This window comes from Drosophila yakuba, chromosome X, assembly GCF_016746365.2.
Source record: "Drosophila yakuba strain Tai18E2 chromosome X, Prin_Dyak_Tai18E2_2.1, whole genome shotgun sequence".
Lineage (NCBI taxonomy): Eukaryota > Metazoa > Arthropoda > Insecta > Diptera > Drosophilidae > Drosophila > Drosophila yakuba.
In genome coordinates this window covers 14,831,740-14,858,263 of record NC_052526.2, presented here as the reverse complement: position 1 = coordinate 14,858,263, position 26,524 = coordinate 14,831,740, and the positions used below count along the sequence as shown (strand labels likewise).

General features: G+C 36.7%; 1 protein-coding gene across 1 annotated transcript; it reads right to left on the bottom strand.

Moving 5' to 3' along the window:
* Window positions 1–1,659: 1,659 nt before the first annotated feature.
* LOC6525459 (uncharacterized protein DDB_G0283357) lies at window positions 1,660–26,292 on the bottom strand. Its single transcript, XM_039377474.1, is given in 9 exon segments — window positions 1,660–6,737; window positions 8,431–8,496; window positions 12,169–12,392; window positions 12,717–12,898; window positions 12,975–13,082; window positions 13,185–13,520; window positions 15,250–15,295; window positions 19,621–20,146; window positions 26,213–26,292. Coding segments are annotated over 8 exon segments (2,244 nt in total). The 5' UTR covers window positions 19,698–20,146; window positions 26,213–26,292; the 3' UTR covers window positions 1,660–5,532.
* Window positions 26,293–26,524: the final 232 nt, after the last annotated feature.

Below are 26,524 nucleotides of genomic sequence, written 5' to 3'. Positions count from 1 at the left end.
TGACACGTGCCCACTTTCCAGGTGCGAATCATGCACCTCAATTACCAATTACCAATGCAGTCCAGAGCCCAACCCTCAAGAGATTCAGCCTTCGGTTTGGAAATGGGTATAGGTATGGGTATGGGTATGGGTATGGGTATGGGTATGGGTATGGGTATGGGTATGGGTATGGGTATGGGTATGGGTATGGGTATGGGTATGGGTATGGGTATGGGTATGGGTATGGGTATGGGTATGGGTATGGGTATGGGTATGGGTATGGGTATGGGTATGGGTATGGTATGGGTATGGGTATGGGTATGGGTATGGGTATGGGTATGGGTATGGGTATGGGTATGGGTATGGGTATGGGTATGGGTATGGGTATGGGTATGGGTATGGGTATGGGTATGGGTATGGGTATGGGTATGGGTATGGGTATGGGTATGGGTATGGGTATGGGTATGGGTATGGGTATGGGTATGGGAATCCAAACAATGACTGGCCCACAAGTCGGTTAATGCTAATGCTTATCGGCACTCGATTGAAGCACTATATGCACACAAGTACTATATAGATCGATTGTTAAACGCGAATCTCTGGTGGGTGTGCGCTCGTGACACGATCATGACACGTTCGTGACGGATCACGAGGCGAAGGATCGAGAGTGTGTAGACCTTATACAATATATACTATATGAAGAGCAGATAGTGGGGCTCTGACGTAATTGCAGAACACTAATTGAAGGCGCTGCGCAAACGTGTAGTGGCTATCAGCAGCCAACGATCCGGGAAAAGGAAAAGAAATCACATCGAGCGGTTTGTTTACCACTTGGAATGATATCAAAATACATACATATATGTACCTTGTATACTATGGCATGTTCGATACACTTCGTAATTCGTAGCAAATTGTACTTATTACTCTGGCACTTTGCGGGATTTTTGATTTATTTGCTCTCGCCACTAGAGAGATATAAAGATCGGCGATGATATAACTCCTTGGGTGGGCACAAAACGAGTGACTGGTTACAGCAAGCCACTCAAGAGTGATAAGTGTGTTGCATTCAATTACGTGTGACCGATAAGGAGTTCTGTGCCATTACACTTAATTCCAATTTCAATGTTATAGCAGGGGTCAAACTCTAATCAAACATCTTCGTTGCGCCTTCTGACTTCTCAAGTGTCAGCCTTCAATTTGTCAAAAACGTAGATAGTACCAACCAAGTTGAACTGGGCGTTCGATTTGCTCAAGAATGCGGCTTATTTTGGCTGGAGGACGATTAAATACATATTTTTTAAAGCAAAAAATTAGCCAAAAATTATATGTAATACCTCGTTAGGCTCGTAATTTAGTTTGAAATTTATTTATGGGAAAAAAGCCATTCAGAAATATGCGATTTAGTCAAAAGTCGTACCTTGTCGATCACGAAACAGAATGCTCAATCGATTGACGTCGGGAATTTAATTTTTAAATATTTTTCACAAAACTCAATGAATTAAAAACAAGATTTGAAAAACTTAACCGATCGCTGTTATTGAATCCACAGTGCTGTTAAGCTGTCACATGCTGTTAAGCTGCCACATGCTGTTAAGCTGTCACATGCTGTTAAGCTGCCACATGCTGTTAGGCGTACTGTTACCTCGAAAAAGATCCCATCTCTATGAAAACGGCCGTTACTTTTGCGTTCTGTTTGAATTTTAAATGTTCTTTCGTTTATTTGCTCTTCTTGTAATGTGACATTCTTAAGTACAACAATTAGCTGCTAGTTTAATATATGTATATATGTGTTGTTGTATAAACGAGTTAAAATTCAAGTTTTTCATATTGGTTTTCCCATTTTCTCGTGTAGTTTTACGGACTACGAACATTTACGAGTCTGTCGGCTGTCTTTTGTCTGTCTGTGTGTGTGTGTGTGTGTCGTTTAATCGGTATATTACGTTACATTACGTTTATTACTTTTAAATATTTAGTTATTTCAAAAAAATTTCCGCTCGGGGCTTAATATTTATAATATATATATATATATATATATTTATGTATGTACGTTTTGTATACGGTATAGTTAATATAATTGTTTTGTCGAATATATTCCCTTTGTTTGTTGCTTGCTATTTAAACTGTTGTTTTGTTCCACTAAACTTTTGTTCTATGTATGAATGTATGTATGTATATTGCTTTTAGGTATGCATTTATTTGTAGGCATTTTATAGTATTCCTTCTTCTCGATTTTCTTCTTTACCTAATCTGTATTTTATTTCGTTTTCTTTATTTATATATATTTTTTTTTTGTTGTTTCTTCTGTCGCTTAAGTTGGTGTTCGGTATTTAAAAAATCTTTCATAGGGCAGTTCACGTTTCAAATACAATCATCGCCATCCGATCTAGTGTTAACCTCACTATGCAAAAAAAAAATGACTTCACCTCTGCGGGCGGTCGTATCTCCTCCTTCTGGTAGTTGCCATTTGTTTAGATCTAAGTATGTCTCATTTTTGTATTCTTTGAATTGTATATATTTTCTCGTTTTTTGTATTTTTTGTTTGTTTTTTTTTTGTTAATATTTTATCTTATTTTTTAGATGAAAGATGAGCGCTACAAGGGGCACTACGTTTGGGTTAAAGGCTAAGAGGAAATAGAGCAGATAGATGGTCGAAATTGAAACCACGAAATAATACCAAAAAGTTTCATAGGATAAAGCGCCTATATCTGCCTAACTTCGATCACTTCTTCAACGGAAGCAGAAAAAGAATATATCTATCTGAATCTGAACCTATATCTGGGGTCTGTCTCCATAATCTCCGCTTGGTTGAGGTTCTTTTCAAGTCGTTTGTTAGTTTTTTTTTTGTTTTGTATTCTTTTTTTTTTGGATTTTCTTGTATAATATATGTTTATATAAAAAACGCTTTGTCTTATGCTAGAAAAAAAATTGTATGCATATTTCTGGTATTTTGGTTGTTTCTTTATAAAAAAGATTATTACCTTCTAGACACATTTACTTTGATATAAAAAAATGTATAATGTATATTCCGTTACTTAACACGTTTCATGCTTTAAGTTATTATTGAACAACATTTTAAATGTATTTGCGATTAGGTTTTCAGTGAGGTTACCTTGTTCTACAACGTTAGTTATTAAAATTACCAAAAAAAAAATTCTATTCAGTTGCTGCGCCTACATTTCGGTCTCGGTATTACAACAAAATTAGCTTGGCTCCTTATGAGTAAAGAAAAAAATTCTCTAAAGAATTACGAGGAAAAAAAACTTGTTTCATCAAAAAAAAAATCAAGTTCGTTTATGATTTGCCTTTCGTCACATGCTCAAAAAATAGTCACAAAAAAAAGTATTCGCTCATTTCGCTATCCAAGAAAAAAATGAATATTAATATTTACTTTTGGTTTGCCGTGGCTTAATCTAATTACACGAGACAATCGACGCTAATCGATGCACGCTAAGGTGCATGCATATGCATGTATGAGTTCTGCTTCCGATTAATTCGATATATCCGATATATCCGATATTCGTTATCTATATATCCGCTTACGCACTAAGGCTACTGTGGTTGAGACTATTTGCATTCGATTTAAGTGAGTTCGACGCCGCCTTCCCGACTGGAGGGGCTGGCTTTAGAATGAATGTCGCTTACATAGTGATTCAATATTCGCTTTCGATTTTGTGTATAATTGTTTGCATTCGCTAATACGCACTGTCGGATTTATTTGTATTTATTTTTGCTTTGTTTTTGAATCGTTACATTTAGTAATCAGCACAACCAAGCTGTAAGTGTTTACTGTGAGTCTGCCTCTTAACTTTTCCATCTGCATGTTTCGCTTAAATCTAATCATTGTTTATTACTCTTAATTCGTTGACTTATAGGTCACACTAACTCGGGGGAATACAAAATCCTCGGGAACAGAGATTTTATAGGCTTAAGCATATGTATAAATAAAAAGAAAACTCAGGGGTAATGTTGTTTGTGTCGAAAATGTTTATTAAGTTGCCTTAAATAATGGTTTTTCTTAGTTTCTTGTAAAATTTGTTTTAAGCCAGAGACATGGTAGTAAAATAATAAAATAAAATTGAAATTCTGTGTTTTTTCCGTTTTTTTTTTTTGTTAACAAATTAAAATTTTTCCACAAATTTTTTGTTTGTTTATAAGTAATTAATAAAAGTATTGATAGAATTTTGCAAAAAGGATCATCGCATAGTTTGTAGTTTACAAATTGTGTTTCTTTTTCATTGACTTATGTGCCTACACCGAAAAAATATTTGTTGCCTGCAGATGGAGTGACTGGCCAATTGAGAATTTCGAAAACTGTGTCGAACAAATAAAAGAAAACATAAACGTAAAATAAAATACAAAGTTAAAACGTTATCCATGCGTTTTTTCGAATTAAGTTAAGTTTAAGCAATCAAACCAAGTCACTCCATTGATTTTACGTGTTTTTTTTTTGTTACTTTCGATTGTGTCTCTATTCTTTCTTTCATCTTTCCCATTCGGTTTCCTCTGATTTTCGTTTTGACGGGCTATTTATCACGTTTCTTTGTTAGTCGCTTTTTGAATGTTACTTTTTGTTTTTCTTGCTGTCACATGCTCAAGTTGTTTCGTAAAATAAACTAATAAAAAAAATGGATTTCAAAAAAAGTATTTATACGTATTAAAAAAAAAACATATTCATTATAGCTATGAAAAAAATTGGGTTTGTATTGTAATTTTGTCTGATTCTCTTTCTCCTTCTCCTTTTCCTACTCAAGCGTACTTCTAGCTAAGTTGTTTGTTTTCGTTTAATATGTATGTATGAATAAACAGCCTGAAAACTTGAGCATGTCCAGTCATTTTAGCCATTTCGTTACGTATAATATAGACAAAAAAATTGGATTTATAAATTATGAAAAAAAAATTATATGTATTCATATATCTGGATTAACTTCAGCTATAAACATACACGATGGCCGTGTACGTTGTTGCGGCATAGTTCGCGCCAAAAAAATCAGTTTCAGACAGAGAAAAAAAAAAACAATCGGAGCTTATGTCATCACGCCTATAAGTATGTTTTATAGTATAGATATATATGTGTGTGTTTGTATAATATATTTTGACGTTTTTCTTTATGATTATACGTTATAAATATGTGACAAAAAAATGTATTTCTCATAGGTTTTTTTCTCTAAGTTTAAGCAAAAAAAGATCTCCTTCTTCGTCGATTTCTCATTCTATGTATATATATATATATATAATTATTTATGATTTGTATACATATACGTGTCTTGCCTTAGAGCTAGTTACAAAAAGAAAAAAAAGATTCCTCGCAAAAAAAAGCACAAAAAAAACCAACTACAACATAAGGGTTAAAGTGAGGAACATACAAAAAAAAAATAGTAAATTAATTCTTGTGGTTTGAGAACATAAAAATTTGGGTTGTTGTATATGGTTTCGATGGATGCTGATACTACGATGATCAATATAAGGTATTCATAGTTATGTATATATAAATTTCTTTTATATATTATTTATAATTTGAAGATTGCCTTCATCATACGCTTCTCAACTCTCTGGTTATGTACGCCATAAGAATCCGACATTTGCGGAGTTTGTGGATGATGCCGTTGCCGTTGTTGATGTGGAAGTTGATGCTGCCGCTGATGTTGTTGATGCTGCTGTGGTGTTGTTGAAGTTGTTGCTAAGATGCAGCTGTTGCAGCTTAAGTGTCTGCTGATGCAGTTCTTGTTCAGTCGTCGACATATTAAAACTGAAGTCGTGCTGCGGCGAAGTGTGGTGATTATTAGTGTTGTTGGTGTGTTTGCTGCAGCTGTCCGTATTGCTGTTTCCAACGACGTTGCTGCTGCAGTTCTTGTTGTAATGGCTGCTGCTAGCTGCATTGCTGGCAAAGTTGCTGCTGCTAGTTGCATTATTGGTGAAGTTTCCGTTGCTGTTGGTGTAATTACCGCTGCCAGAAAGATGGTTGGTGAAGTTGCTGCTGCCGGCCGAATTATTGGCAAAGTGCCCACTGCTTGTGGGATTGTTGGTGAAGTGCCCACTGCTTGTGGGGTTATTGTTGAAGTTTCCACTGCTTGTGGGGTTGTTGGTGAAGTTCCCACTGCTTGTGGGGTTGTTGGTGAAGTTGCCACTGCCTGTGGGGTTGTTGGTAAAGTTGCTACTGCTAATGGCACCGTTACTGGTGAAAGCGCTACCGTTGGTGTAATTGCCAGTAAAACTATTGGAGTGATTGGAATTATTATTGAAACTATTGTTGTTGCTTATGGCAAGCAACTGATTGCCAAGACTGCTACTGCTGCCATTGTGCTGTGAGTGGCGTGATTGTTGTTGAAACGGCGGCGAAGATGGCATAGTCAATGGCTGCTGTTGCTGTGATTGTTGATCCTGCGGCTGTTGCAATTGCAATTGCTCCTGCAGATAGTGAAGAGCAGCAACTCCATTCTGACGTATTGTATTGAAGTTAATGTTATTGGTGTTCGTCGTGTTAATGTTATTATTGCTTCCATTCGGACTTATATTGTGAGCAGCAACATTGCCCAGGCGCTGTTGTTGTGATTGTTGTTGATGGTATTGCTGGTGGTAAAGTAGCATGTTGTTCTCGTTGCCATTACCATTGCCAATACTATTATTGGAGCCACTGGTGAAGCCCAACGCCTGCTGCTGATGTTGAAGTAGTTGCTGCTGCTGTTGCGGTGTCAATTATAAGTAAGGATAATGGTACTTCCTGCGGTACAATCCGTCAAGCAAATCGGCAAAGTTATCGCCTAGATTGATAAAAGGTGCAAAAGCGAAGAAAAGGTTAAAAAAAAGAAACAAAAATTATTAGTATAATGTTTCAATAGTGTTTTAAGGTATCATGCTCTATATAAATAAGTACATTAAAAAAAAAAAAACTTAATATATAACTTATCCCTTCATTCTGGTAGAGCCCTGACTTAACTAGCCTAGGTGAGAGAGATTAATTAGGTTTAGTATTTTTTTTAGAGAGTTTTGTTTGCCTTCTTGTTTTTAGATGGTGTTGGGTTGGTTAGTGTTTATTGTTGTTTGGTTTCTTGTATTTTTGTTACTTTTGATTTACTTTAGGGATTTTCATGTAGTTTTAATTCAAGCTGAAGTTTTGTAATTGCGTTATATTTATTTGTTTTTTTCTTTTTGTGATTACAAAGGTTTTCCCACTCGATAAGACACACGATTAAAGGGTTTTCGTAATTTTCATCAAACGTGCCATGTTTTCTGTTCTGTATCCATTTCAGTTACGTGGAACTATTGGGATGGGACGGGAATTGGATTGGTGTTATCAAAATAAATTGATGACTGATCTGGTGATGGGTCTATTTATTTATGTGTGTTTTATGTTATGACTGATCTGTGGGCGTATGTCAAACACTCACATACAAATATTCAAGTGCGTTCAAAGAACATTAGCAAGCAAAACATGTCTTATATAGTTGTTAATTAATATCTAGTTGGAGATTTAAACAGGTATTTGGTTTAGTTTAGTTTAATTTTTTTGTTTTAGCGAGAAACATTTACGAACTGGATAACTTTGATGAAGTAGGTGAAGGAGTTCGCAGAGCAGACAAAGCAGACCATTAAGGGGATTTTGGATTAAACGATAATCTAATGAAAAACACTAAACAAAACTTTCAAAACGAGGGGCTCTAAGAGATCTCGGTTTTAGTTTTCATAAGGGGTGAAGAATATTAAGCACAAGCAAACACAGGTTTTGTTAGCAATTTAACTCTTTTGGGAAGGCCAGCATTAGAATTTTAAATACAATTTTAGTTTATATCTTCTTTTTTTTCGTTTCAATTTAAGTTCGAATTGGGTTTCATCTAGAAGTACAATTTTTTTTTTGGCAGTTTTTCAATTGGAACTTTTCCAAATAGCGCTCTACGTCCCGGGAAGATGCTCGAAAAGAAAAAAAAAGCGTTAGAGCAAATGCCAAGGAGCCAAAAGTTTAGCCTTGTAACTAAATCCATTTTTTAGAGAGAGAGATGGTTTTAGTAGCTGGATGATGACATGAGAGAAAGTAATAACGAAAAACATGGCACGCTTTAAAAAGAAAATTCGGCTTCTTTTTCAAGTATTTTTTTTCGTTATAAATATATATATTTTATATAGATTGATGAGAAATTTAAAAACTGAAATTCAACATTTATTTTCTGTCTTCTCAATTATGTGGGAGCGCATGAGTGTGCGTGTGTTGTGTGCGTGTGTGTCTGTGTGGGGTGTGCTCTCTTCTTGATAGACTCTACTTATATAAATTATAGACTCGGTTATTTGATTTTTGATTTTGATCTCTCGGCTAGATCTGTCTTAAGGGCTCTCAACAAATAAAAAAAAAAGCTCTATAATTATTTGCTTTTCTGCGATAGGAAAGCAAGAAACTATGCTAGTTTACGACTAGGAGTAGTTTTAATTAGAAATATAAGTATATAAAAAAGGAATAATTACTATCGAGACCAAAGATAGCATCGCATATAGCATCGAATAATGAGCGTAATTTTTCCATAGCTCCGTCTATAATGAAAAAAAAGGAACAAAACGAAAAAAAAATTGTACAACTTGGATTAGTTGCGGCGCATATTGAGTTTTTTGTGGGGTTGCTTGGTTTTTGGATGAAATGGGGGAATAAAAAGATTGTTTTTTTTTTATGGTTTATAGAGATTATTCAATTATTAAGATCTTGTCTTTTCTTTGTTTTTCTTTTTTTTTTAACACATCTTTTGTCAACAACAATCAATGAAAATGAGATGAGTCGATCGATTTTCCTTCGTCTGAGAAAAGGAAAAGCGATCGGTACTGGGTTAGTGCTGTGAGTAGATAAAATTACAATAGAGTATCTACGGCTTGGAAACAACAAATGCGAAATACAATAAGAAACACAAACTACGGGTTGAACTAGAAAACGGGAGTCCAGTAACTAAAGTCAAGCTAAAAAAAAAATTAAACCAAACTAAAAGTGAGTACTTGTAATCCAAACTGTCTTCGGCGAACATTTCCGAAGCTCGAAGATATTCTTGCCATTGATCAGGGGAATCGTTTACATATTTCTCACGATGACCATTGTATTGCAAGGATATCGTATTATACTTTCACAAGCTTAACACAAAAGGTAGCGTTCTGTCTGATATAAATAAATAAAATAATTTCGGCACATGATTGGTTTTGTGAACAACTTATAAATCTTTTTCAACCTTTTCCCTTTTTTTGGTTTTAATTAAATGCGATTTTTTTCCCAAAAACTGAATTTTTGTATAAAGGTCAAGATAAAATGAAATCGTTTTTTAGCTATTTCATAAATCACTCAAAGTAAAACAATGCAAATGATATTTTGATAAAATGGAAAACAACAACAACAAAAAGCCATTAAAAAATATAAGCTAAGGATCCAACTAAAATAAATGGAGGATTAAGCTATAACTACAAATAAGTTCGGATAGTTTTGCACATTTGTTGCTTGGTTTTGGTAGAAATTATTGTAAATGCAATTATGTAAATATATAAAATTGTTTCCTTAAATATCCACACTGAAAACACTGACACGGAAAAAAATATACAAAATAAATTTGGTTATGCGATTTTTTTGATTTTGTTTTTTTTTTTTTAGAGCACTAGGCAGAGATGAGTAACAAAAAAAAAAAAAAACATAGCTTAGCACACAGTTTTCACTTGAAGAAAATGTTATTATGAATTACACTGGCAAAAAAAGTTTAAAAAAAAGTGTTTTCTTTTATTTTTGCACTGGAACCGATAAAGGGGTGTATGGGTTCATAGAGAGAGACAACAATATGTTGATGGTTTCGTGTCTATTTTATCGTTGATATTTCGATCCATTCATAAAAAAAAATCACATTAAAAAAATAGAAAAAAAAGATGGGGGTTTATGAGAGGGGGGTTCTGAGAGGTTCTCTTTTTGAGGGGGGTGGTTGTGTGACTTTTGGCAGCACCCCGTTATCGTTTCGGTTGAGTGCGCGCATACTTACCATGCGCCTTTCACTTCTTTCTAATCACTTTCACAGTGTCTCTCTCTGTGTCTCTGTCTGTCACACAGTCGTCCGCCTCTCTCTGTCTCTTGTGCCTGGGTACTGTAACTGTAACGGGAAATCTGCACTCGCGCTCTCGTTCGTACCCTCTTGCACGGACGCGTGGTTGATGGGGAATGGTGATATATCCTGCCAACACTCACTTGCCGTCTCATTCTCTCGCTCCCACAACACACGCACACTCGCACACACATACACACGCACTCACACAAGGCAGATAAGCAAGATCAAAAATAAAAAAGAAAAACAAAAAACAAAAAAAACAATTGTGAAAGGAGTCTGGGAGAAAAACTTCCCGTTGTAAAGTATATGACATCCAGATGCAACTGGCATTTTCCAACACTGCATTTTTTCAAATTAGCTTGAACTTGAAAAAAAATAAAAAAAATTTGCAATTTTGGTTTTTGGTTTTACGTTTGTTTTGCTTTTCGCCTTTTATTATATTCAGTTTCTCTGGTCACACTTTCGGGATCTTGTTTTATATACTTGATTTTTGTTTTGAAATGCTTTTAACGCACTACAAACTAAATAATTATTAAAATTTAACGCTATTTTATAGAATAGGTTTCATATAGTGAAATATATATGTATATTATAAGTATATCTAAATAGGTTTCTTTCTTTCTTTTTTTTGTTTGTTTTGTTAATTATTTGTGTTTTTCATTTTTGTCGATATATGGGATAAACTTGATGATAGAAGATAGCAGTTGGAAAAACAGAAATACTAGAGTTTTCTTGTTTTTTTTTTTCATGTTGTTTATCTTGCAGTAGATTGTAGTTGTTGTTGTCGCTGGTAGAGATGGGCAAATTAAAACCAAAAAAAAAAGGGCGTGATTCGATTTCAATATTATTGATGCGATCTGAAGATGCTGAAGAGGTAAGTGGATCTAAAAGGGGTTACAGGTTAATGCTCGGCAACGCTTTAGTAATTTTTACTCCTTTAGATTTGTATTTTATATCGTGATTTGTTTTACTTTTATAATTCAGTTCTGATTGCTTGATTGCAATATTTATTTCATCATCTGTTGTCTCGCACCAGTCTTTTGTGTAAACAGGAAAAAAATTTACCAAAAAAAAACTTCAGGATCCAAAAAAAAAATTGCACACTCTTTTCTTCGTTTAAGTAAGAATATATATCATATTTTTAGTGGGTTATGCTTCTCTTGCTTTTTTAATTAGGTATCGATTCAGTCCTTGGTTGGTTTATCTCTTTGTTGTTAATATATATTTTTCATTATGTGCATTTCGGTGTATTATTGTTATTAAAAAAAAATTGCAGCTTTTTGTTTTATTATTGTGCTGTTTCTGGGGAAAAAAAAACGTTTTTTTTTCCACTTCGGAACACACACACATAAAAAAAATGTTTTAAAAAATGTTTTTTTGACGAACACTTCTACGCGAACTTTTCTTCAAGTGCTACTTTACCGTTTTTTGCCTGGTTGTGTGTGTGTGTGTGTGTACGTGTGTGTATTTGTGTGTTCTGTTATCAAAGTTGTGAAAGAAAAGCTTAAGATTTAAGCCTAAACAAAAAACGTTGAGTTTCCGTTTTTCTATTTAGTTGTAGGTTAGTATCTAAAAATTACTTTTTTTTTAAGATTTCCAAATAATTATTTTTAATTTTTTTTTAAGAGTTTTGTATTATTTTCCAATTACACTAATAAATTAAAATACAATTCAATTTTTGTTTGTTTTTTTTTTATCCAAATATACGACATATATATTAGTATAATATATATGCACTGCGAAATTGCAACAATAAATTGAATCAATTACGAATTACCGAGTTAAGAGCAAATAATATAACTAATTATGCATTCATTTTGTTGTTGGTTGTTGGTTAGTGTTTTGTTTGTTGTTGTTGGTTGGATTGTTTTTCGTAGCCTGCTGTTTTGTTGTTGTTGTTTGTAATACCAAAAAAAAATGAAAACAAAATGAATCAAGAGGTTCAGATGAAAACACCCTCAAGATTAAGTGGTATATATGTACTATATACCCAGCAGATAGCTCTTGATTATATCTGTGTGTGTGGCTTGCTTGTGTGTTTCATCTTGTATTCGTTTTTGGGCTTTTGTATTTCAGATAAACTTTTTGGCATCGAAATAGGGATGCGAGTTTTGGAAGCGTTGCTGTGATTTTATTGATCTACCTCTGTGCACCATGTTGTTGAATCCAGCGGCCATATGTGGTGGCGGTGGTGGTGGCGGCGGTGGGACATTCGGCGCAGCCACGCCCATCTGCGACATAAAGTGGGCAGCCTTCGCCTTGCCGTGCTCCTCGGCCAACCGGACGGACAGCGGCTGCGATCCGCCCTCGGGTATTACGTTGTTCAGCGCCGATATGGCCTCCTGGGCCTCCTCACGCTTGTTGTACCTGTATAGTTTGATTTATCGATCGAAATAACACACACCGTGGATGATGGCAAATGAGCGATGGTTTATAAAAATGAAAGAAAAGAAAGAAAACACATAATGAGCCGGGTGTTGAAATAATAAGCGGAAAACCTAATAATACAATTGGCCAAAGGTTATATACATTACATTCAAAGGTTCTTCGAGTCGATAAATTCTATACTTCCAACCTCTAACTTTGAGTTATAATCACCAAAATAAAACATTGGACTCAGAGAACCTCGAACCTTTAAGTCTGCTGATTTAGTGCACATCTTAAGCATAATAAACTTTATCGGGCACTTACCGTACAAAGGCCACACCACGAGGACGACCTGTGAGCTTGTCACGCAAGATGTTCTTCTGCACAATGGAACCGTACTTGCCGAAGATCGTGTCCAGCTGATCGTCGGTTATGGTACGCGGCAGATTGGTCACATACAGATTGGTGTCCTTGATCGATTCTCCGCCGGGACGAGCGTAGGAAACCTGTTTGAATTATACATAAAAATGAATTAGTTATCACACTCTTTTAGCCGACTTGAGATGTTATCAAAGAGCTTACCTTGAGCCGCTTGTTGCGCACTGTGATGCCATTCAGTACTTTAATCGCACGCTGCGAGTCCATTTCCGATGTGAAGTCCACGAAAGCATAACCAAAACTGTAGCCAGTCTGTTGGATGATGTTGGTGAAAATTGTTATTTAATTGGGTTTGTATTTAATTGGGAATATTTTAGTTAACTGATTTATATATATTTGGTGGAGGACACTTACCTTATAGTCTCGCATGATTCGGCACGTGTTGATGGGTCCAATGGCTCTGAATAGGGCGTACAGCTCGCGATCGGTCATGTCCTGGGGCAAGTAGTTGACAATCAGGTTGGTGTTGCTTGCCCGGGGATCGTTCATGAGATCATCGCTACCGCCGCTGCCCAGCGACAGTCCGCAGAGGTTATTCAGCGAATTGTTGCTGGCCATCGGCGGCAGGTGGCACATGTTGCCGCCCCCCAGATTGTTGGCACTCCCACCATTTCCGCCGCTGCCGCCGCAGCCGGGGAAATCATTGTAACCGCGACGCGACGAGGAACTTGGAAATGAAAATTCTGTATCCTGTGGCGAGAACGCATAACGTGACTGTAATCAGATTAACCATACAAAGATATTCTAGTGTTGTGAGAAGGCCTCATATCGCTTGTCTTGGGGTTGATTATTAGTAGATAGATTGATTGATTGATTGGATTGGATGGTGGTTCGTTTCGGTTGGGTTCGGTTTGACTTGCTGCTGCTTGGTTGTTTTATTTTGACGAGCTCTCAAGTTCTCGAGATCGATATATATTGCATATATCGATCGTTGCTTTCGGGTCAGCAACAACAACAACACACAACTTGGTTAGTGGATGAGGTGACGAAGGTTCGGAGTGGCTTAAAACGTAGAAATCTACGACAAAAACGCTAACGGTAACAATATTCCAAATGCAAATCTCCCGAAAAATCGTTAATTCTTTGAATTTCATTGGTTAGATTTAAGGGCGTGCTTGAAACTCGAGTGCAGCGATTTTGAATTGTATTTGATTGTTGATATTTGATTTAAGCATTAAATCGAAACATTCTCTTGCTTCACTGTACTGTATCCGTACTGTGTGTGTGTATTTGTTTTGTGTGAGCTAAACGGCATTCACAGGGTTGCAAAAACCAAAGAAAATAACATGGAATTTCAAGAAATGCATAAAATGTTTTTTCCCTTTTCTTAGTTTTCTTGAGCTTTTTCTTTAGTGTGTTGTGTTAAGTCTGTTTAAGTATTTCACTGAAGGTGTGTTTTTTTCTTGCTGAGGGTCTGTGTCATTGAGGTAGGCGAAATACAGTGCGAGGCAAAAATATAATGACAATGAGTCAGAAGTCAATCAAGTTAGTTTTCTTTTCCCTTGATATTTATGCTTTCAATACAGTTAGAATGAACATGAAGTGCATTTTTTATGCATATAATGGTAGTGGTAATGGTAATGGGTTCTTTTCGTATCAATTTGCACTTTTTGGTGTCATCTAATGCGATGGCATCAAGGTGTGTCCAATATTTTTGCTAGTCAGTGTGGTACAGACTGCGCAGAACGGTAAACGGAAGCCAAAGCCGAGGCGGAAACGGAAATGAACACGGAAAGGGAAACGGAAACGGACAATGTGGCAGGGCGATACCTAAAGGTTTTTCTATTAAAAACTGTCTTAGCTTTTCATGGCTCATGCAGGTGAGTTGGGTATTTTTGCTTGGCATTTGTATTTCTGTGTGTTCATTGTTTAGATTATTCTATTTAAAGGGTTTTGTATACATATATTTATAAGTTGTTTGTGTTGTCGTTGCTTGTTTATTTTGTTTCTGTTTGTTTAGGTTTTGTTGTTTAGTTTAATTTGCAAACTTTAAGTTGTTAAGTTGATTTGCATCATTATCAATAAACCAAAATGAAATTGTTCAGCATCCATAAAATAATTCAGTTATGTTATTTTTAGTATTTGTTTGTTATTCAAAAGCGTGTGTCCCCAGAGCGTTCATGAGACAAACTCAATAACATACAACTATTAAATAGTAAAAGGCATAAAATTTATATTATTATTATTATTGTTATGATTATCAAAAAAACGAAAACAAAAACGAAACCGAACAAAAAACAAAATACAAAAGTCAGTCAATATCAAATGCATTGCCTTGAATTTGGTTTCAAATGAATAGCTTTTGTCTCATCGTACTTTACTTAATTGCTTTCATGCAATTGAAAATGGAAATTTATCGCTAACAATAATTATAAATTTCAGGCGTTAGAATGTGTATATAAATGTGTTGAATACTAACCATTCCGGATGGCAGAGAATGGGACATGCCAAATCCACGCCCTCCGCTGTTCGATGAATCGATTCCATTTCGTTGGGGAAGAGAAAATATCGATTAGCATTCACAGAAATGATGATGTTGTTATTGGTTTAGGTAAAATACCATTTAAAATTATCAAAATTATATGTATAAAGCGCAATTTACTATAGATTATTAAGCTATTTTGAAAATATCTTAAAAATGATTAAGAAATGTTTTGGCGCTGGATGATTTGACGATTCTTTTCTTACCACTAACTTAGGCTTACGACTAATGTGTTCTGAGAACTTGCTGCAGAGTACAGTAAACTGTCTCGTTTGCAAATTATCATAAGACTTAGGTTTAATTTTAAGGAGAAAACCATTATTGGTTTGTAAAAAAAAAAAGGAGAAATATGAATGTAAAGATTTTGCAGTTTCTTGGAGAATATAACACAGCCTGACCCTTTAAACGATCCCTCAGTTATATTCAACCGCAAATACTGCAAAACCCCCATTTGCCATAAGATGAAAACCAATAGTTTTCACTTTATTTTTTGGCACTTAAGAAAAGCATGATGTATTTTTTTTGTACTTTCGAATCACCGAAAAAAAAGAAAAAAAATAATCATGGGACTAGGCTAGTCACCCATTGTTTATTTCCAATATCGGACACTTTGTGTTGGAGCACATTTTCACTTGAAAAAAATTTAAAAAAATAATCACTTTTTGCACTTCTTTTTATCACATTAACAAAAAAAAATGATTAGGAACTCGGATTTCTTCCCACGTCGAATTTTGGCTGCAGATCAGTTTAGATCATACATTTACATCTAAGTTAGGGCTTACATATATTGATGTTTATAGTATTTAACAAGCTGTGTTTCCCCAATAATTCGCGATAGTATTATTATATATTTGGTTTTTGCCTTTGGCTTTAGTATAGTCTTAGAGTCTTGTTACTTACAGGGCTTTGGAGGTGTCCTCGATTCAAAAACATTGCGTTTCGTTGGCGAGGAGACCATGGGGGGCGGAGCTGGCGCGTTTGCCCCCCCGTGCAAATTAAAACTACATACTATCTAAAGAGTCAGTGAGTGTCTTTCGCTTGTCTTTTCGGTGATAATGGTGGCTGCTTCTTTCTGGGCTGTGGAAAAAAATGTCTACACACGATTAAATTCAGCTGCGGTACAACGTCGATGATGGGCGTTACATAATTTTTGCTGGAAGGGGTTTTTTTTTTTTGGTTCTTGTTTATGAGTTGGGTGTTTTTTTTGTTTCTGGGGTATATGTGTGTGTGTGTTTGTGTGGGCAGGAAGTTTTTAATTTCACTATATGTACGAAAAAAAAAAAAAGTGAGACTCAGAAATCTCAAATACTCGCTGGCAAGGTCACACTATATTCATGAGCTTGTTTTCATTTTGCACAATAAAAAAATATGCAAAAAAAAAAAAAGGTGAGACAGATAAGTCTCAATTACTCCTTGGAAAAGTCACGCTGTTGGTTTTTCTTTTTTGGCATTTTGCTTTCGTTTTTAATGAATATTGCACAGTAAAAAAAAAGGCAAAAAAATATCTGAAATATGCGTTGGCAAGGTCACTCTGCGCTGGTGTTGATTGTTGACATTGTTGATTGATGCGATACTGATGCTGCTGCTGCTGCTGCTCTGCTTGCGGTTTGATGTTTTAGTATTTGTTGTTGTGTGCTCGGCATTTTATGACCTTGAGCAAATGTTGCATTTGCATTTGCATTTGCCTTTTGGCTTTTATTCATTTGCTGCTGATACTACTCTCGCAAGAGGAAGTGAGATGGTCAGCACAGGGATTCAGAGAGTGAGAGAACTTTGGGGGCAAAGGCAATTTGTCGGCTATATGCATTGGGATATGTTGGGGCCTTAGGGTTTTGATTTGGCTTTGGTTTTGGGGGCTGAGAGTGAGAGTGTGAGTGAGAGTCAGATGGCGACGCAATAACCACAACAACAACCGGTGCTTAAGGCTAGTTATAAACTGTAGAATCTCCCAACACATGCGTGGAAAAGGGACAACCATACATAACCGTACATAACCTAAGGCTACTGCATGTCAAGGTCCTGACACAATTTTCGCACAGCACGTGATGCACTAAATTTGGAGAGGGCGCCCTCTGTGGCTGCCTCTGTTTACATTTCATCGACTGCTGAATAATGTGCCATAAATTATACGACCCCAAAAAAAAAAAAGAAAGGGGGGAAAGAAGAAGTAGCTCATAAAAATGTCACGAATGACGCTGCTTCTGCATTTTCTCCATTTAGTTTATGCCCTAGGAATATCATTATAGAAATCAGACCACTTCTTGACCCCGCTTTTCATTTATATATTCATTTTTTTTTGGCAGCAAAAAACAGTCAATTTGTCATTTCTTAGGCAAAACTTAAGGCTTACGTTCTAATGAAGATCTGGCGATGAAAGATATATGGACAATGCGAGGCGAGTAAAGAAAAATTGACAAAAAAAAAAAAACACAAAAACGAAATAAAAGGCATTTAAGGCAACAAAGTAATTATTTTTTGGTACAGTTACGCCAAGCAGTAAGTGTGAAACAGAGACAAAAAACAAAAAAAAACAAGAGATAAAAGAGAGAGGAACAGTTTTAAGAACATTTACCGGTACATTGTGAGACTGTTTAGGTTGCACAATCCGCACGATGAGAACGTTTTTAGGCCGTTTCTATAATCCTCTTGCCACAAACGAATTGCCCAGATACGGATACATGTATCTGCCTTGTTCTACGCGTGTATATGTATATGTAAGAGATATATCAAGTTTCGATTCCCAGCGGAATCAAAACGCTTCTGTTGGCCCAAACATGGCGCGCGTTCGGTCTTTGTAAATGCAGTTCGATCTCATAAATGGTTCATGTGTAAATATATATATATATTTATATATAAATATGGAAGATTGCGTTACTATACGTTGTTTCACGTTGATCGGTTAACATTTTAGCATATTGCTTATCTTTTATCACATACAACTGTAAATATAGGACAAAAATAAAGCATGTCGCGATTACGAAAACACGCAGACGACGATCATCTGATTCAAAGTGAAAGTGTGTGCGAGTGTGGGATAAATGCGAGCGCATGAATGTATGCTATGAAAAATGGCACAACGCAAACGTAACAACTAGATCGAACGATTTATATGGTAGATACAGCTAATGAGGGGATTCCTATGCAATGGAAAAAAGTAAGATCTTTTCATAGGGGTTTGCTTGGAACGAAATGAACATTTTCTAGGAAAAAAAAACATACAATTAATTTGCAATTGGGAGCGGAGCTTTTCAGGGGCGGGCTTGTTACTCATAAGGGGGTTCACCACCCCCTCTTAAAACGATTGACTGTTTTTTGCTGCACTGTTTCGCTATCAATGTGTTTGTGTGTTCGTTTGTGTTGATTGCCCTTTGCATTTAATCGATTATTGGTTTTCTGTTATCATTGATTGCACCATCTAGCACATGTAACATTTAATTATACTTATATGAATGCTCCTTGTTGTTGCTGCGGTTATTGTTATCCATTCCTGTGGCTGTTCTCGTTGTTTTTCTTTTCATTCTCTGATAATATCAGAGTGCAAAAATAAAACAAAGAATCAAGTGAACTAAAAACCAAACAATGTGTGGGTGTGTGAATGTGAAATGAATAGGGGGTTATAACACCACTCAATATGATTTCCTTTTCTTCTGGTTTTTGTTGTCTTTGCCAGCGACATCGACAGCAAATCGATAACAATCTCAAGATCTTATCGACTGGCAATCGACATCCTTCCCTGCACAAATACCAATGCACATATGCCGACAAGTTTTGCTAGTAAAAGAGATTTTCGAACAAGTAAAAAAAATTGATCTTTCATAACCAATAAATCTAAATCTAAACCAAATATTAACGTTGACTGTAAACTATTTTCCAGCAACAGGGAATTTTCTTCTTCGTACAAACTATTCAAAAAAAGGTTGGGTTGGTCTTTTGTTCGTTCGCCAAATAGATCTGGGTAGCAAAAAAATTAGGTAAACACTGTATCATCTTTACGTTTTGTGTGTTTTATGTGTGGTAAAGAATGGGCGGAAGGGAAGAGGGGATGGGGATAGGGACTAGGGTACTACAGTCGAAATTCTCTAGCCTACAATTATTAGTTATCAAAACGATTATTACATATTTACTACATTGGTCACAGTTAATCAAAAATAAAAAACCGATAAATAGTATTGTTTCAAAACTTTCAAGAGAAGTTCGACTGAATGTTTGAGTTTGAAATTCGAATGGGAATCGAATGGGAAGATCAAACACAAAAGTTATGGATGTGGCTGGCGACGAAACGTAAGAACTCAAGTTTTAAAAATTTACCTCGACTTGTTGTTGTAGCCATATGGGGGATAACCACCGTTATTATTGTTACTACCCGGATTATTGTTGCCGTACATATCCTGAGAGTTGCGAGTGTGTGTTTTTCGAATCAACAAAAGTTACACCCTCGATCGAAGGTGAGTTTCGGTTTTAAGGGAAAAGGATGATGAGGTGAATTGGAGTTTCAGTTGAATTGAGTTGAGGCTAAGAACAATGATCGATTCGATCGATCTCTTCCTCGACTTTCAATTGTTTTGGCGCTCAGCGCTCTCAGCTGGCCTGCTGCTGTCGTTGTTGTTGTTTTCCTGCTGCTTCTCTTCTGCCTCTGTTCAACTTTCTTGTGTTGTACTAATATTGCTGTTGCTCTCTTTCTCTTTTTACATGTGTGCACGCACACTGTGCTTTCCTCTCTTAAGTCCTATGGGGTTTTCTCTTTGTGTGTGCTTATTATTGCTGTTCTTGTAGGCGCGCTGTTGTAGTTGTTGTAGTAGTTGAAGAGTTGATAGAGTTGTTGTTGTTGTTGGTACTAGGAGTTGATTGATTCGATTTAGTTTAGATTCAATTGAATTTCCCTTATCTTGGGGTTGGGAGGGGGTGGAATGGGTGGGCGGTTCTACTTATACACGATGGCAATAAAAACATGACAAAGACGTGAGTTGTGTGCTGCGCGATTTAATGAACGAAATACAATGAATAACTAACAAATAAGTAGAGAGAATCTCCGTTAATAGTATCACGCATTGAGCTGAATTTATGTGTGTGTGTGAGTGTTTAAAACTAGAGTTGTCAGGCGTTAAGTTAAAATCAAGGTATTCATTTGAATACCCTTCTTGTAGCTATTGTTTACAAGCAGATCCCCAAAGAATATAATAAGTTTGTAAAACTTTGTATAACTTAAAAATACACTTAACAAAGACTTAAATTCTTAACACTTTGCATACAGTCGCTGATCCAGGGTTGCCATACCACAAGTTAAAGCAAACGATTTCTTAATACAAGTCACTAGTAAATAAGCTGCGCATTTATACAATATTTTGACTAGCAATCAAAGTGACTAAATAGAACACCACATACCTGGCCATCTTAAAGTTATAGTAAGACGACATGGTCGAACAGGGAGTCACAGTATCGAAATTGAAATCCATAATGGGATAATCACAAAGTTACGTTTTTCAACAAATTGAATGTAAGACACACAAGAAATCACAAGATCACTAGATCAGGACACAAGTTGGACTTGTCACGAGTGGAACTCGACTGAAGAGGTCCTGCGGGCCAACGATCTATTTAAGGATCGGCGGAGGGGTTCCGTACGAGTGGGCGGTGGCTGGGTGGTTGGGCGGCAGGTAGAAGATCGAAGGAGGCAAGGTGCGCGTGCCAGTCGCGTGGGCTACCTAAGATCCCGCGAATTGATCCCGCTAGGAAGTGTGCCAGGCGTACTTTCTTGGGTGGCCGGCTGCATCTCGCGGATCCCCGATTCCCGATTCCCGGATCGCGGATCTTAGCAGGCAGGCAGATGTTCCGCATTCTCGGAAGCTGGATGCCGGCAAGGTGATAGCCCTACTTTTTATTTTTGGGCCGTTGGGTGGAAAACGCCGAAAGGTGGAACGTGGCAAGCTGCAAACTGCAAGCGGCAAGCTGCAAGTTAATTACTTGGAAGCAAGCTGCATTTTGTATCGCTACCCGACTTAAAAATTCTTTTAGTTCTTAGGTACAGAGATTCCTAGAAAGTATTAAACTTACACTTCATGACGGCAAATCAAATTAAATTAATCACTAATGAGCAATCAAAACGATTCTGAACCCATTCCAACACAATACTATTTCCATATCTTATCAATCATCATTAGATGTCTATTGCCTCTTCGTTATCTTAATATGTCATTAATTAAAATTCTGTTTTTGCACTCTACTCAAATTCGAATCAAGCATTTGATTTATTTAATATAAATCGTGAGAAGTGTCATATCGCTATTAACTTTAAGTCCATATTAACATAAACATAATCCCCACCATAAATAACCCATTATAGATCCTATTTTCCAGCAGGCCAATTGCAGCTGCCTCTTTGCTAGGATTTTGTGACAGGGGCAGGTGAAAATGCAGATTTACCTCCCGCTTATAAAAATGCCGGGTGGAAAAAATCGTGCTGCCCAAAGAACAAAATACCAAGAACAGAGATTGCTGAGCAGGAAAATTCTTTGCCGATTTTCATCAGAAACTTTAAGGCAGTCAAGGTGTTTGGTTCACTCTAATCGAACGTTTGCTTTACTCTAATCGAACAAAATACGGAATATAGTGCAAGAAAAACAATGTTTAATTGATTGCTAACTCGGTGAAGGTAAAGTAAGTAAGTAAATGTGGTCATTCAGTTGTACTATAAATTTTTTAGAAATTTATATTTTAATAATCATGCCTTACAAGTGAGTGCACCAAATAATTACATTAAATCCAGCTAGGCAGAATGTCTCTGAATTCACTGGAAGCGAAACTTATCAAATAACCTTTCCAATAAGCTCTAGCAGGAAGCAAATCCATTGGATACTATATCTATATACATATGTATTTCGCCTACACTTTGGGATCCCCCAGATGAAAATAAAGAAAGAAGGGGCAACTTTTCTTATTTCAAGGAAGCGAATGGGAAGCCAAAACTTTGGGCAAACAGAGGAAAAGGAGAATGGAAAATACGAAGCTGCAAAGAGAACGAGCAACGGAGAGAAGAGAAGGGGGAGAAGAGGAGCCAGAGAAAACGAGGGCAGCCAAACGAAGGCGCAAAAGTGGGTGGGGCGGCCTAAATCACATTGGGTGGCTCAGAAACACAAAAACCAGAATAAAAGCCGGGTGGAATGGGGTGGTGGTATGGTCACCAAATTCGAGGGCTGCTCTTTTCCCATGTACAACATACAGCAGCAAATGCCGAAAAAAAAGAGGAAAGAAAAACAGAAGCCCAGGGAAGGAAAATGAAAATATGTACAGAAATATATAAAACAGAGTGTGTACCTCGCCTTTCCAGCGTGAAAACGGAAAATGCGGAAATAGAGAAACGAAAAGCGTCACAGGCTGTGAATTTGGAAAAAGCAAAAGGTTGGGGGGAAAATACAACAGGGTAACCTGAAGGTCGGTCTCTCCAAAATAAAATGGGAGAGCCCAGAAATGAAAGAAAATCCAAACAGAAGTAATCGAGTACCACAATCCCATAGACTTTCCATATGCAGATGGGTGAAAGCTAAATCACTATGAAATCGAAAACCAAAATAAAAGAAAGTCCAGCACGAACGCACAAAACTTTTTGGTAATATCATATCCAAGGGTGGTATCATATTAAAACTAAAAAATAACTAGTTTCAAAACAATTTAAACATATGAGTTTTGCAACTGTTAAGTGATTCGAAACAGCAAATAATAACGCAATGACACACAAGTTCAGTGAATAATTAAACAAACAATAGTGTACTTATAGTAATAAACAAAAAATGTAGCCTTTCATTGACACCATTTAGCAGGCATTTTTCACCAGTGTACGAGGGAAAGAGATGGGGAAAGCGCCAGCGAATTGTAAAGCAATAACAAAATGCCAGAAAAACTTTACAGTTTGATAACAGTAGTCGGCTAGGCTAATTTGGAGCACAGTTGTGTAAATAGAGCAGCACTATTATGCACTGCTCGCGTGAGCGTGTGTGCGAAACAGCTGATAAAAGGCCATTTAAGTACATTAGCTTGTTTTTATACATACACACATACATATATCTAAAGATATATGCATGTACACATCTCCGCGTCTAACATTCGCTCAGCTGGGAAAGTGAGTCATGTACCCGCATGCATGAATGGATCTCGGTCTGGAAACAAAATCACAACGGCATTGCCAGCCACAATCAACGATCCATCGAACATTCCAGCTGATCGTCAGCTTGGATTGTTGTTATATACATATATTGTTGTTATTGCTACTTCAAGTGTATCCAAAAGCGTAAGTATGTGTGTGTTTTTCAAAACATTGAGCGAGCTTAACAAGTACAGTGGACACTTGATATTGAGGAACGAAAACATAATTTTTATGGACTTCTGCTCATAATTATATTATTTTATTTAAATACATTGAAATACGAATATACAAAGCTACAGATTTGCCCTTCTGATATAAAAAAAAAAGACAACTTACATATCAAAATACACTCTTTTAATGTGATACTCAGCAGCTGCATTATCTAGAGACAACTGTAGGGAAGCTTTTATTGATTCAATACCAAATAAGGCTTAAAACGGGGGTGCAATGATCATGTTAATTGTGTAACGTGCAATTTGCGCAAGGGAATGACCTCAGTGGAATGCAGAAAGGTGAATTAAGAGTGTTGGGGGGAAGTTGGGGTACTTGCTACCACCATTCCAGTATTCCAATACGTTTTAATCGAACGATCGTTGCGACGCGACGTCATTGCCAACAGCAAGAAGGGGAATGACCCACGGAGAGGCTGAGATGAGGAGAAGATAAATGCAGCTGCCCTCTCCTCTCCGCACCACTCCTCTCCCATTAGCCAGCTGCAACTTGGGAAACAAAAACTACAGCAGCTGAGCGTGCGAGAGAGACCAAAGCAGTCAGCAAAGCGAATGTCTATCCCTTGCGCTCTCTACCTGCCTGGAAATGTCCTGGATCCCTGATCTTCAATGGAACAAGGAGAGCCATAAAACTAAAAGGCGCGTGTCGCTAATGAGGATCTTTCAAATAATGTGCCGTTAACTAAAGCTATATAAACACTGAACGAACTATCAACAATTATTTTAATTGCAGATGCTCTGGGGAACTCCAAAATATGCCATATCTTATCTTGTAAGCCAAAACACGAGAAACTCAAAGAACACGTTGTCTTCAACGGTAACAGCTGGCAATGCCGTCTACGTAGGGCCAGTCGCTACAGTCGACCACCAAAAAATAGGTCTATTTATCGAAAATAGTAAAGTAATTGAAAAGTAATTCCAAAGCTCTCTAGTGAATCATAAAATGCGACATTTTAAATTGTTTCTAAGAAGCGATTCAAGCTGAAAACATATTAAATAACATTGAATTCAGATAATTTAACGCTGTTAAATATAATTTGTTTTTTCCCCTTATACATCTATTGGATTTTCGTTAAATGACGTTATAAATGTTTCTAGTTAAAATTGAAAAACTCCACTAAATGCGCAGCAGAAAACACATGGCACATTTGGCGAAACAGGAAGTAATATGTATACAGGATACGCATAAATGTAGGTAGCCGAGTTGCAGCGGAACTAAAGGAAGTGGAAAAAGGAGACGCAATAAAACTCAGGTAAAGCGAAATATATTCCTGTATTTTCGGTCCTCTTCAACTGGACGCGACTGTATGCATGTGTATTGTTGTCTTTTTCGCCCACTTTTCGTTATATCTTTAACTGCCCTTGCGTTTCTCTTGTTGTTTCTTTGGTCAAAAAGCTGTTTGTATGCGAACAAAAAACTTACCCAGAGTCTTAGTTATTATTATTTAGTTAGAGACTAGCAGGGGAAACAAAAGAATTAAACACTCACACACACGCTGCTGTATGTACACAAACATATGTACATATCCCAACAACTTACTGTTTATACAATGTATGTATATGATTTTTGGGCGATGTTTCTATGTTGCTATGTACTACACAACTGTAACGGAAACCGAAAAAAAAAAAGAAAAAACAAAGTGTAAGCCAAGCGCATGAATCGCCTTGCGTCTGTGTGTGTGTTTTTGTGCGTTGCGGGTATATACACGCACGCTCTCTCACGTAGGCGCAACGCACACACACACATATATATACATGCGAATGACGAAGCCGCAAACACAGGAAAAAAAATAGTACATGAAGTAACAACAACAGCAACGAGTGGATGGGAGAGAGAGAGCGAGCGAAAACGGCTTTGTTTTTGCTTTTGCTGTTGTTGCTAGTGGTGGGAAATGCTGAATGGAATTTTACAACATGTTTTCGGCTCGTTAATCGTTTTTGCACTCTACTTTCAGCTCAATAACTTCGAAAAAAAATCATATACAGCAAAAAAATAAGTAACAAAAACAGCGAGTATCTGTATACTGCTCTGTACTCGCTCTACTCAGATGTACATATGTATGTATTCGAGGCCAACAAAAAAAAATAACATGTATAACTTGAAAAAAGAAAAGAAAAACTCCAAAAATGCTTGCTTTTTGGTAATTGTACTACTACAATTGCGTTATGATCTATGCGCATTTTCACAATGTCTGCGTGTTTTCCACTATAATTTTCTCTCCACTTTTCTCTTTTTTGCGTTTGTTCATTTCATTTCGCTTCGTTATATACACTTCACGTCACGCTAGAAACCCAGTGTATGTATGCATGTATGTATATACATATGTACATGCTGCAGTGTTTCTGTGTGTGTATTGTTTTTTCGCTGAGCGTTTGTCTTCTCACACTTATTCTGTAGCTACACTTTGCACATTGCACATACACGCACACAAAACATCGTCTTTGTCGTGTTTATTAAAACATTTAAACTTATTCACTTGGTTCGTGTGGCTGATTTACGTGGCGAGTGACAGGAGGAGCAAAGAAAAATTACCAGAAAAAAATTCACTGCGCGACTTTCCTCCTTGGGCAACAACAAAGCAGTGTGCACGTTTCGCGTGTGTCGACCCATTTATGATATCGGTTTTGGTTGGCGTTAGGGTGTGCCTAACGCGTTTTTGGTAATTTTACTGCTCACTGGTCTGGTCACAGTGGTCATTCACACACTGCAATTTAGCTAGGACACCAACCAATTAGTGTGTACACCAATCAATTCAGCGAAGTTGCACACCTTTGCTGCAGTCGTAACGGTCAAATCAATTTCAAATGTGAGAATTCAAATCAAAGTTTCAGTTAAACAATTGGA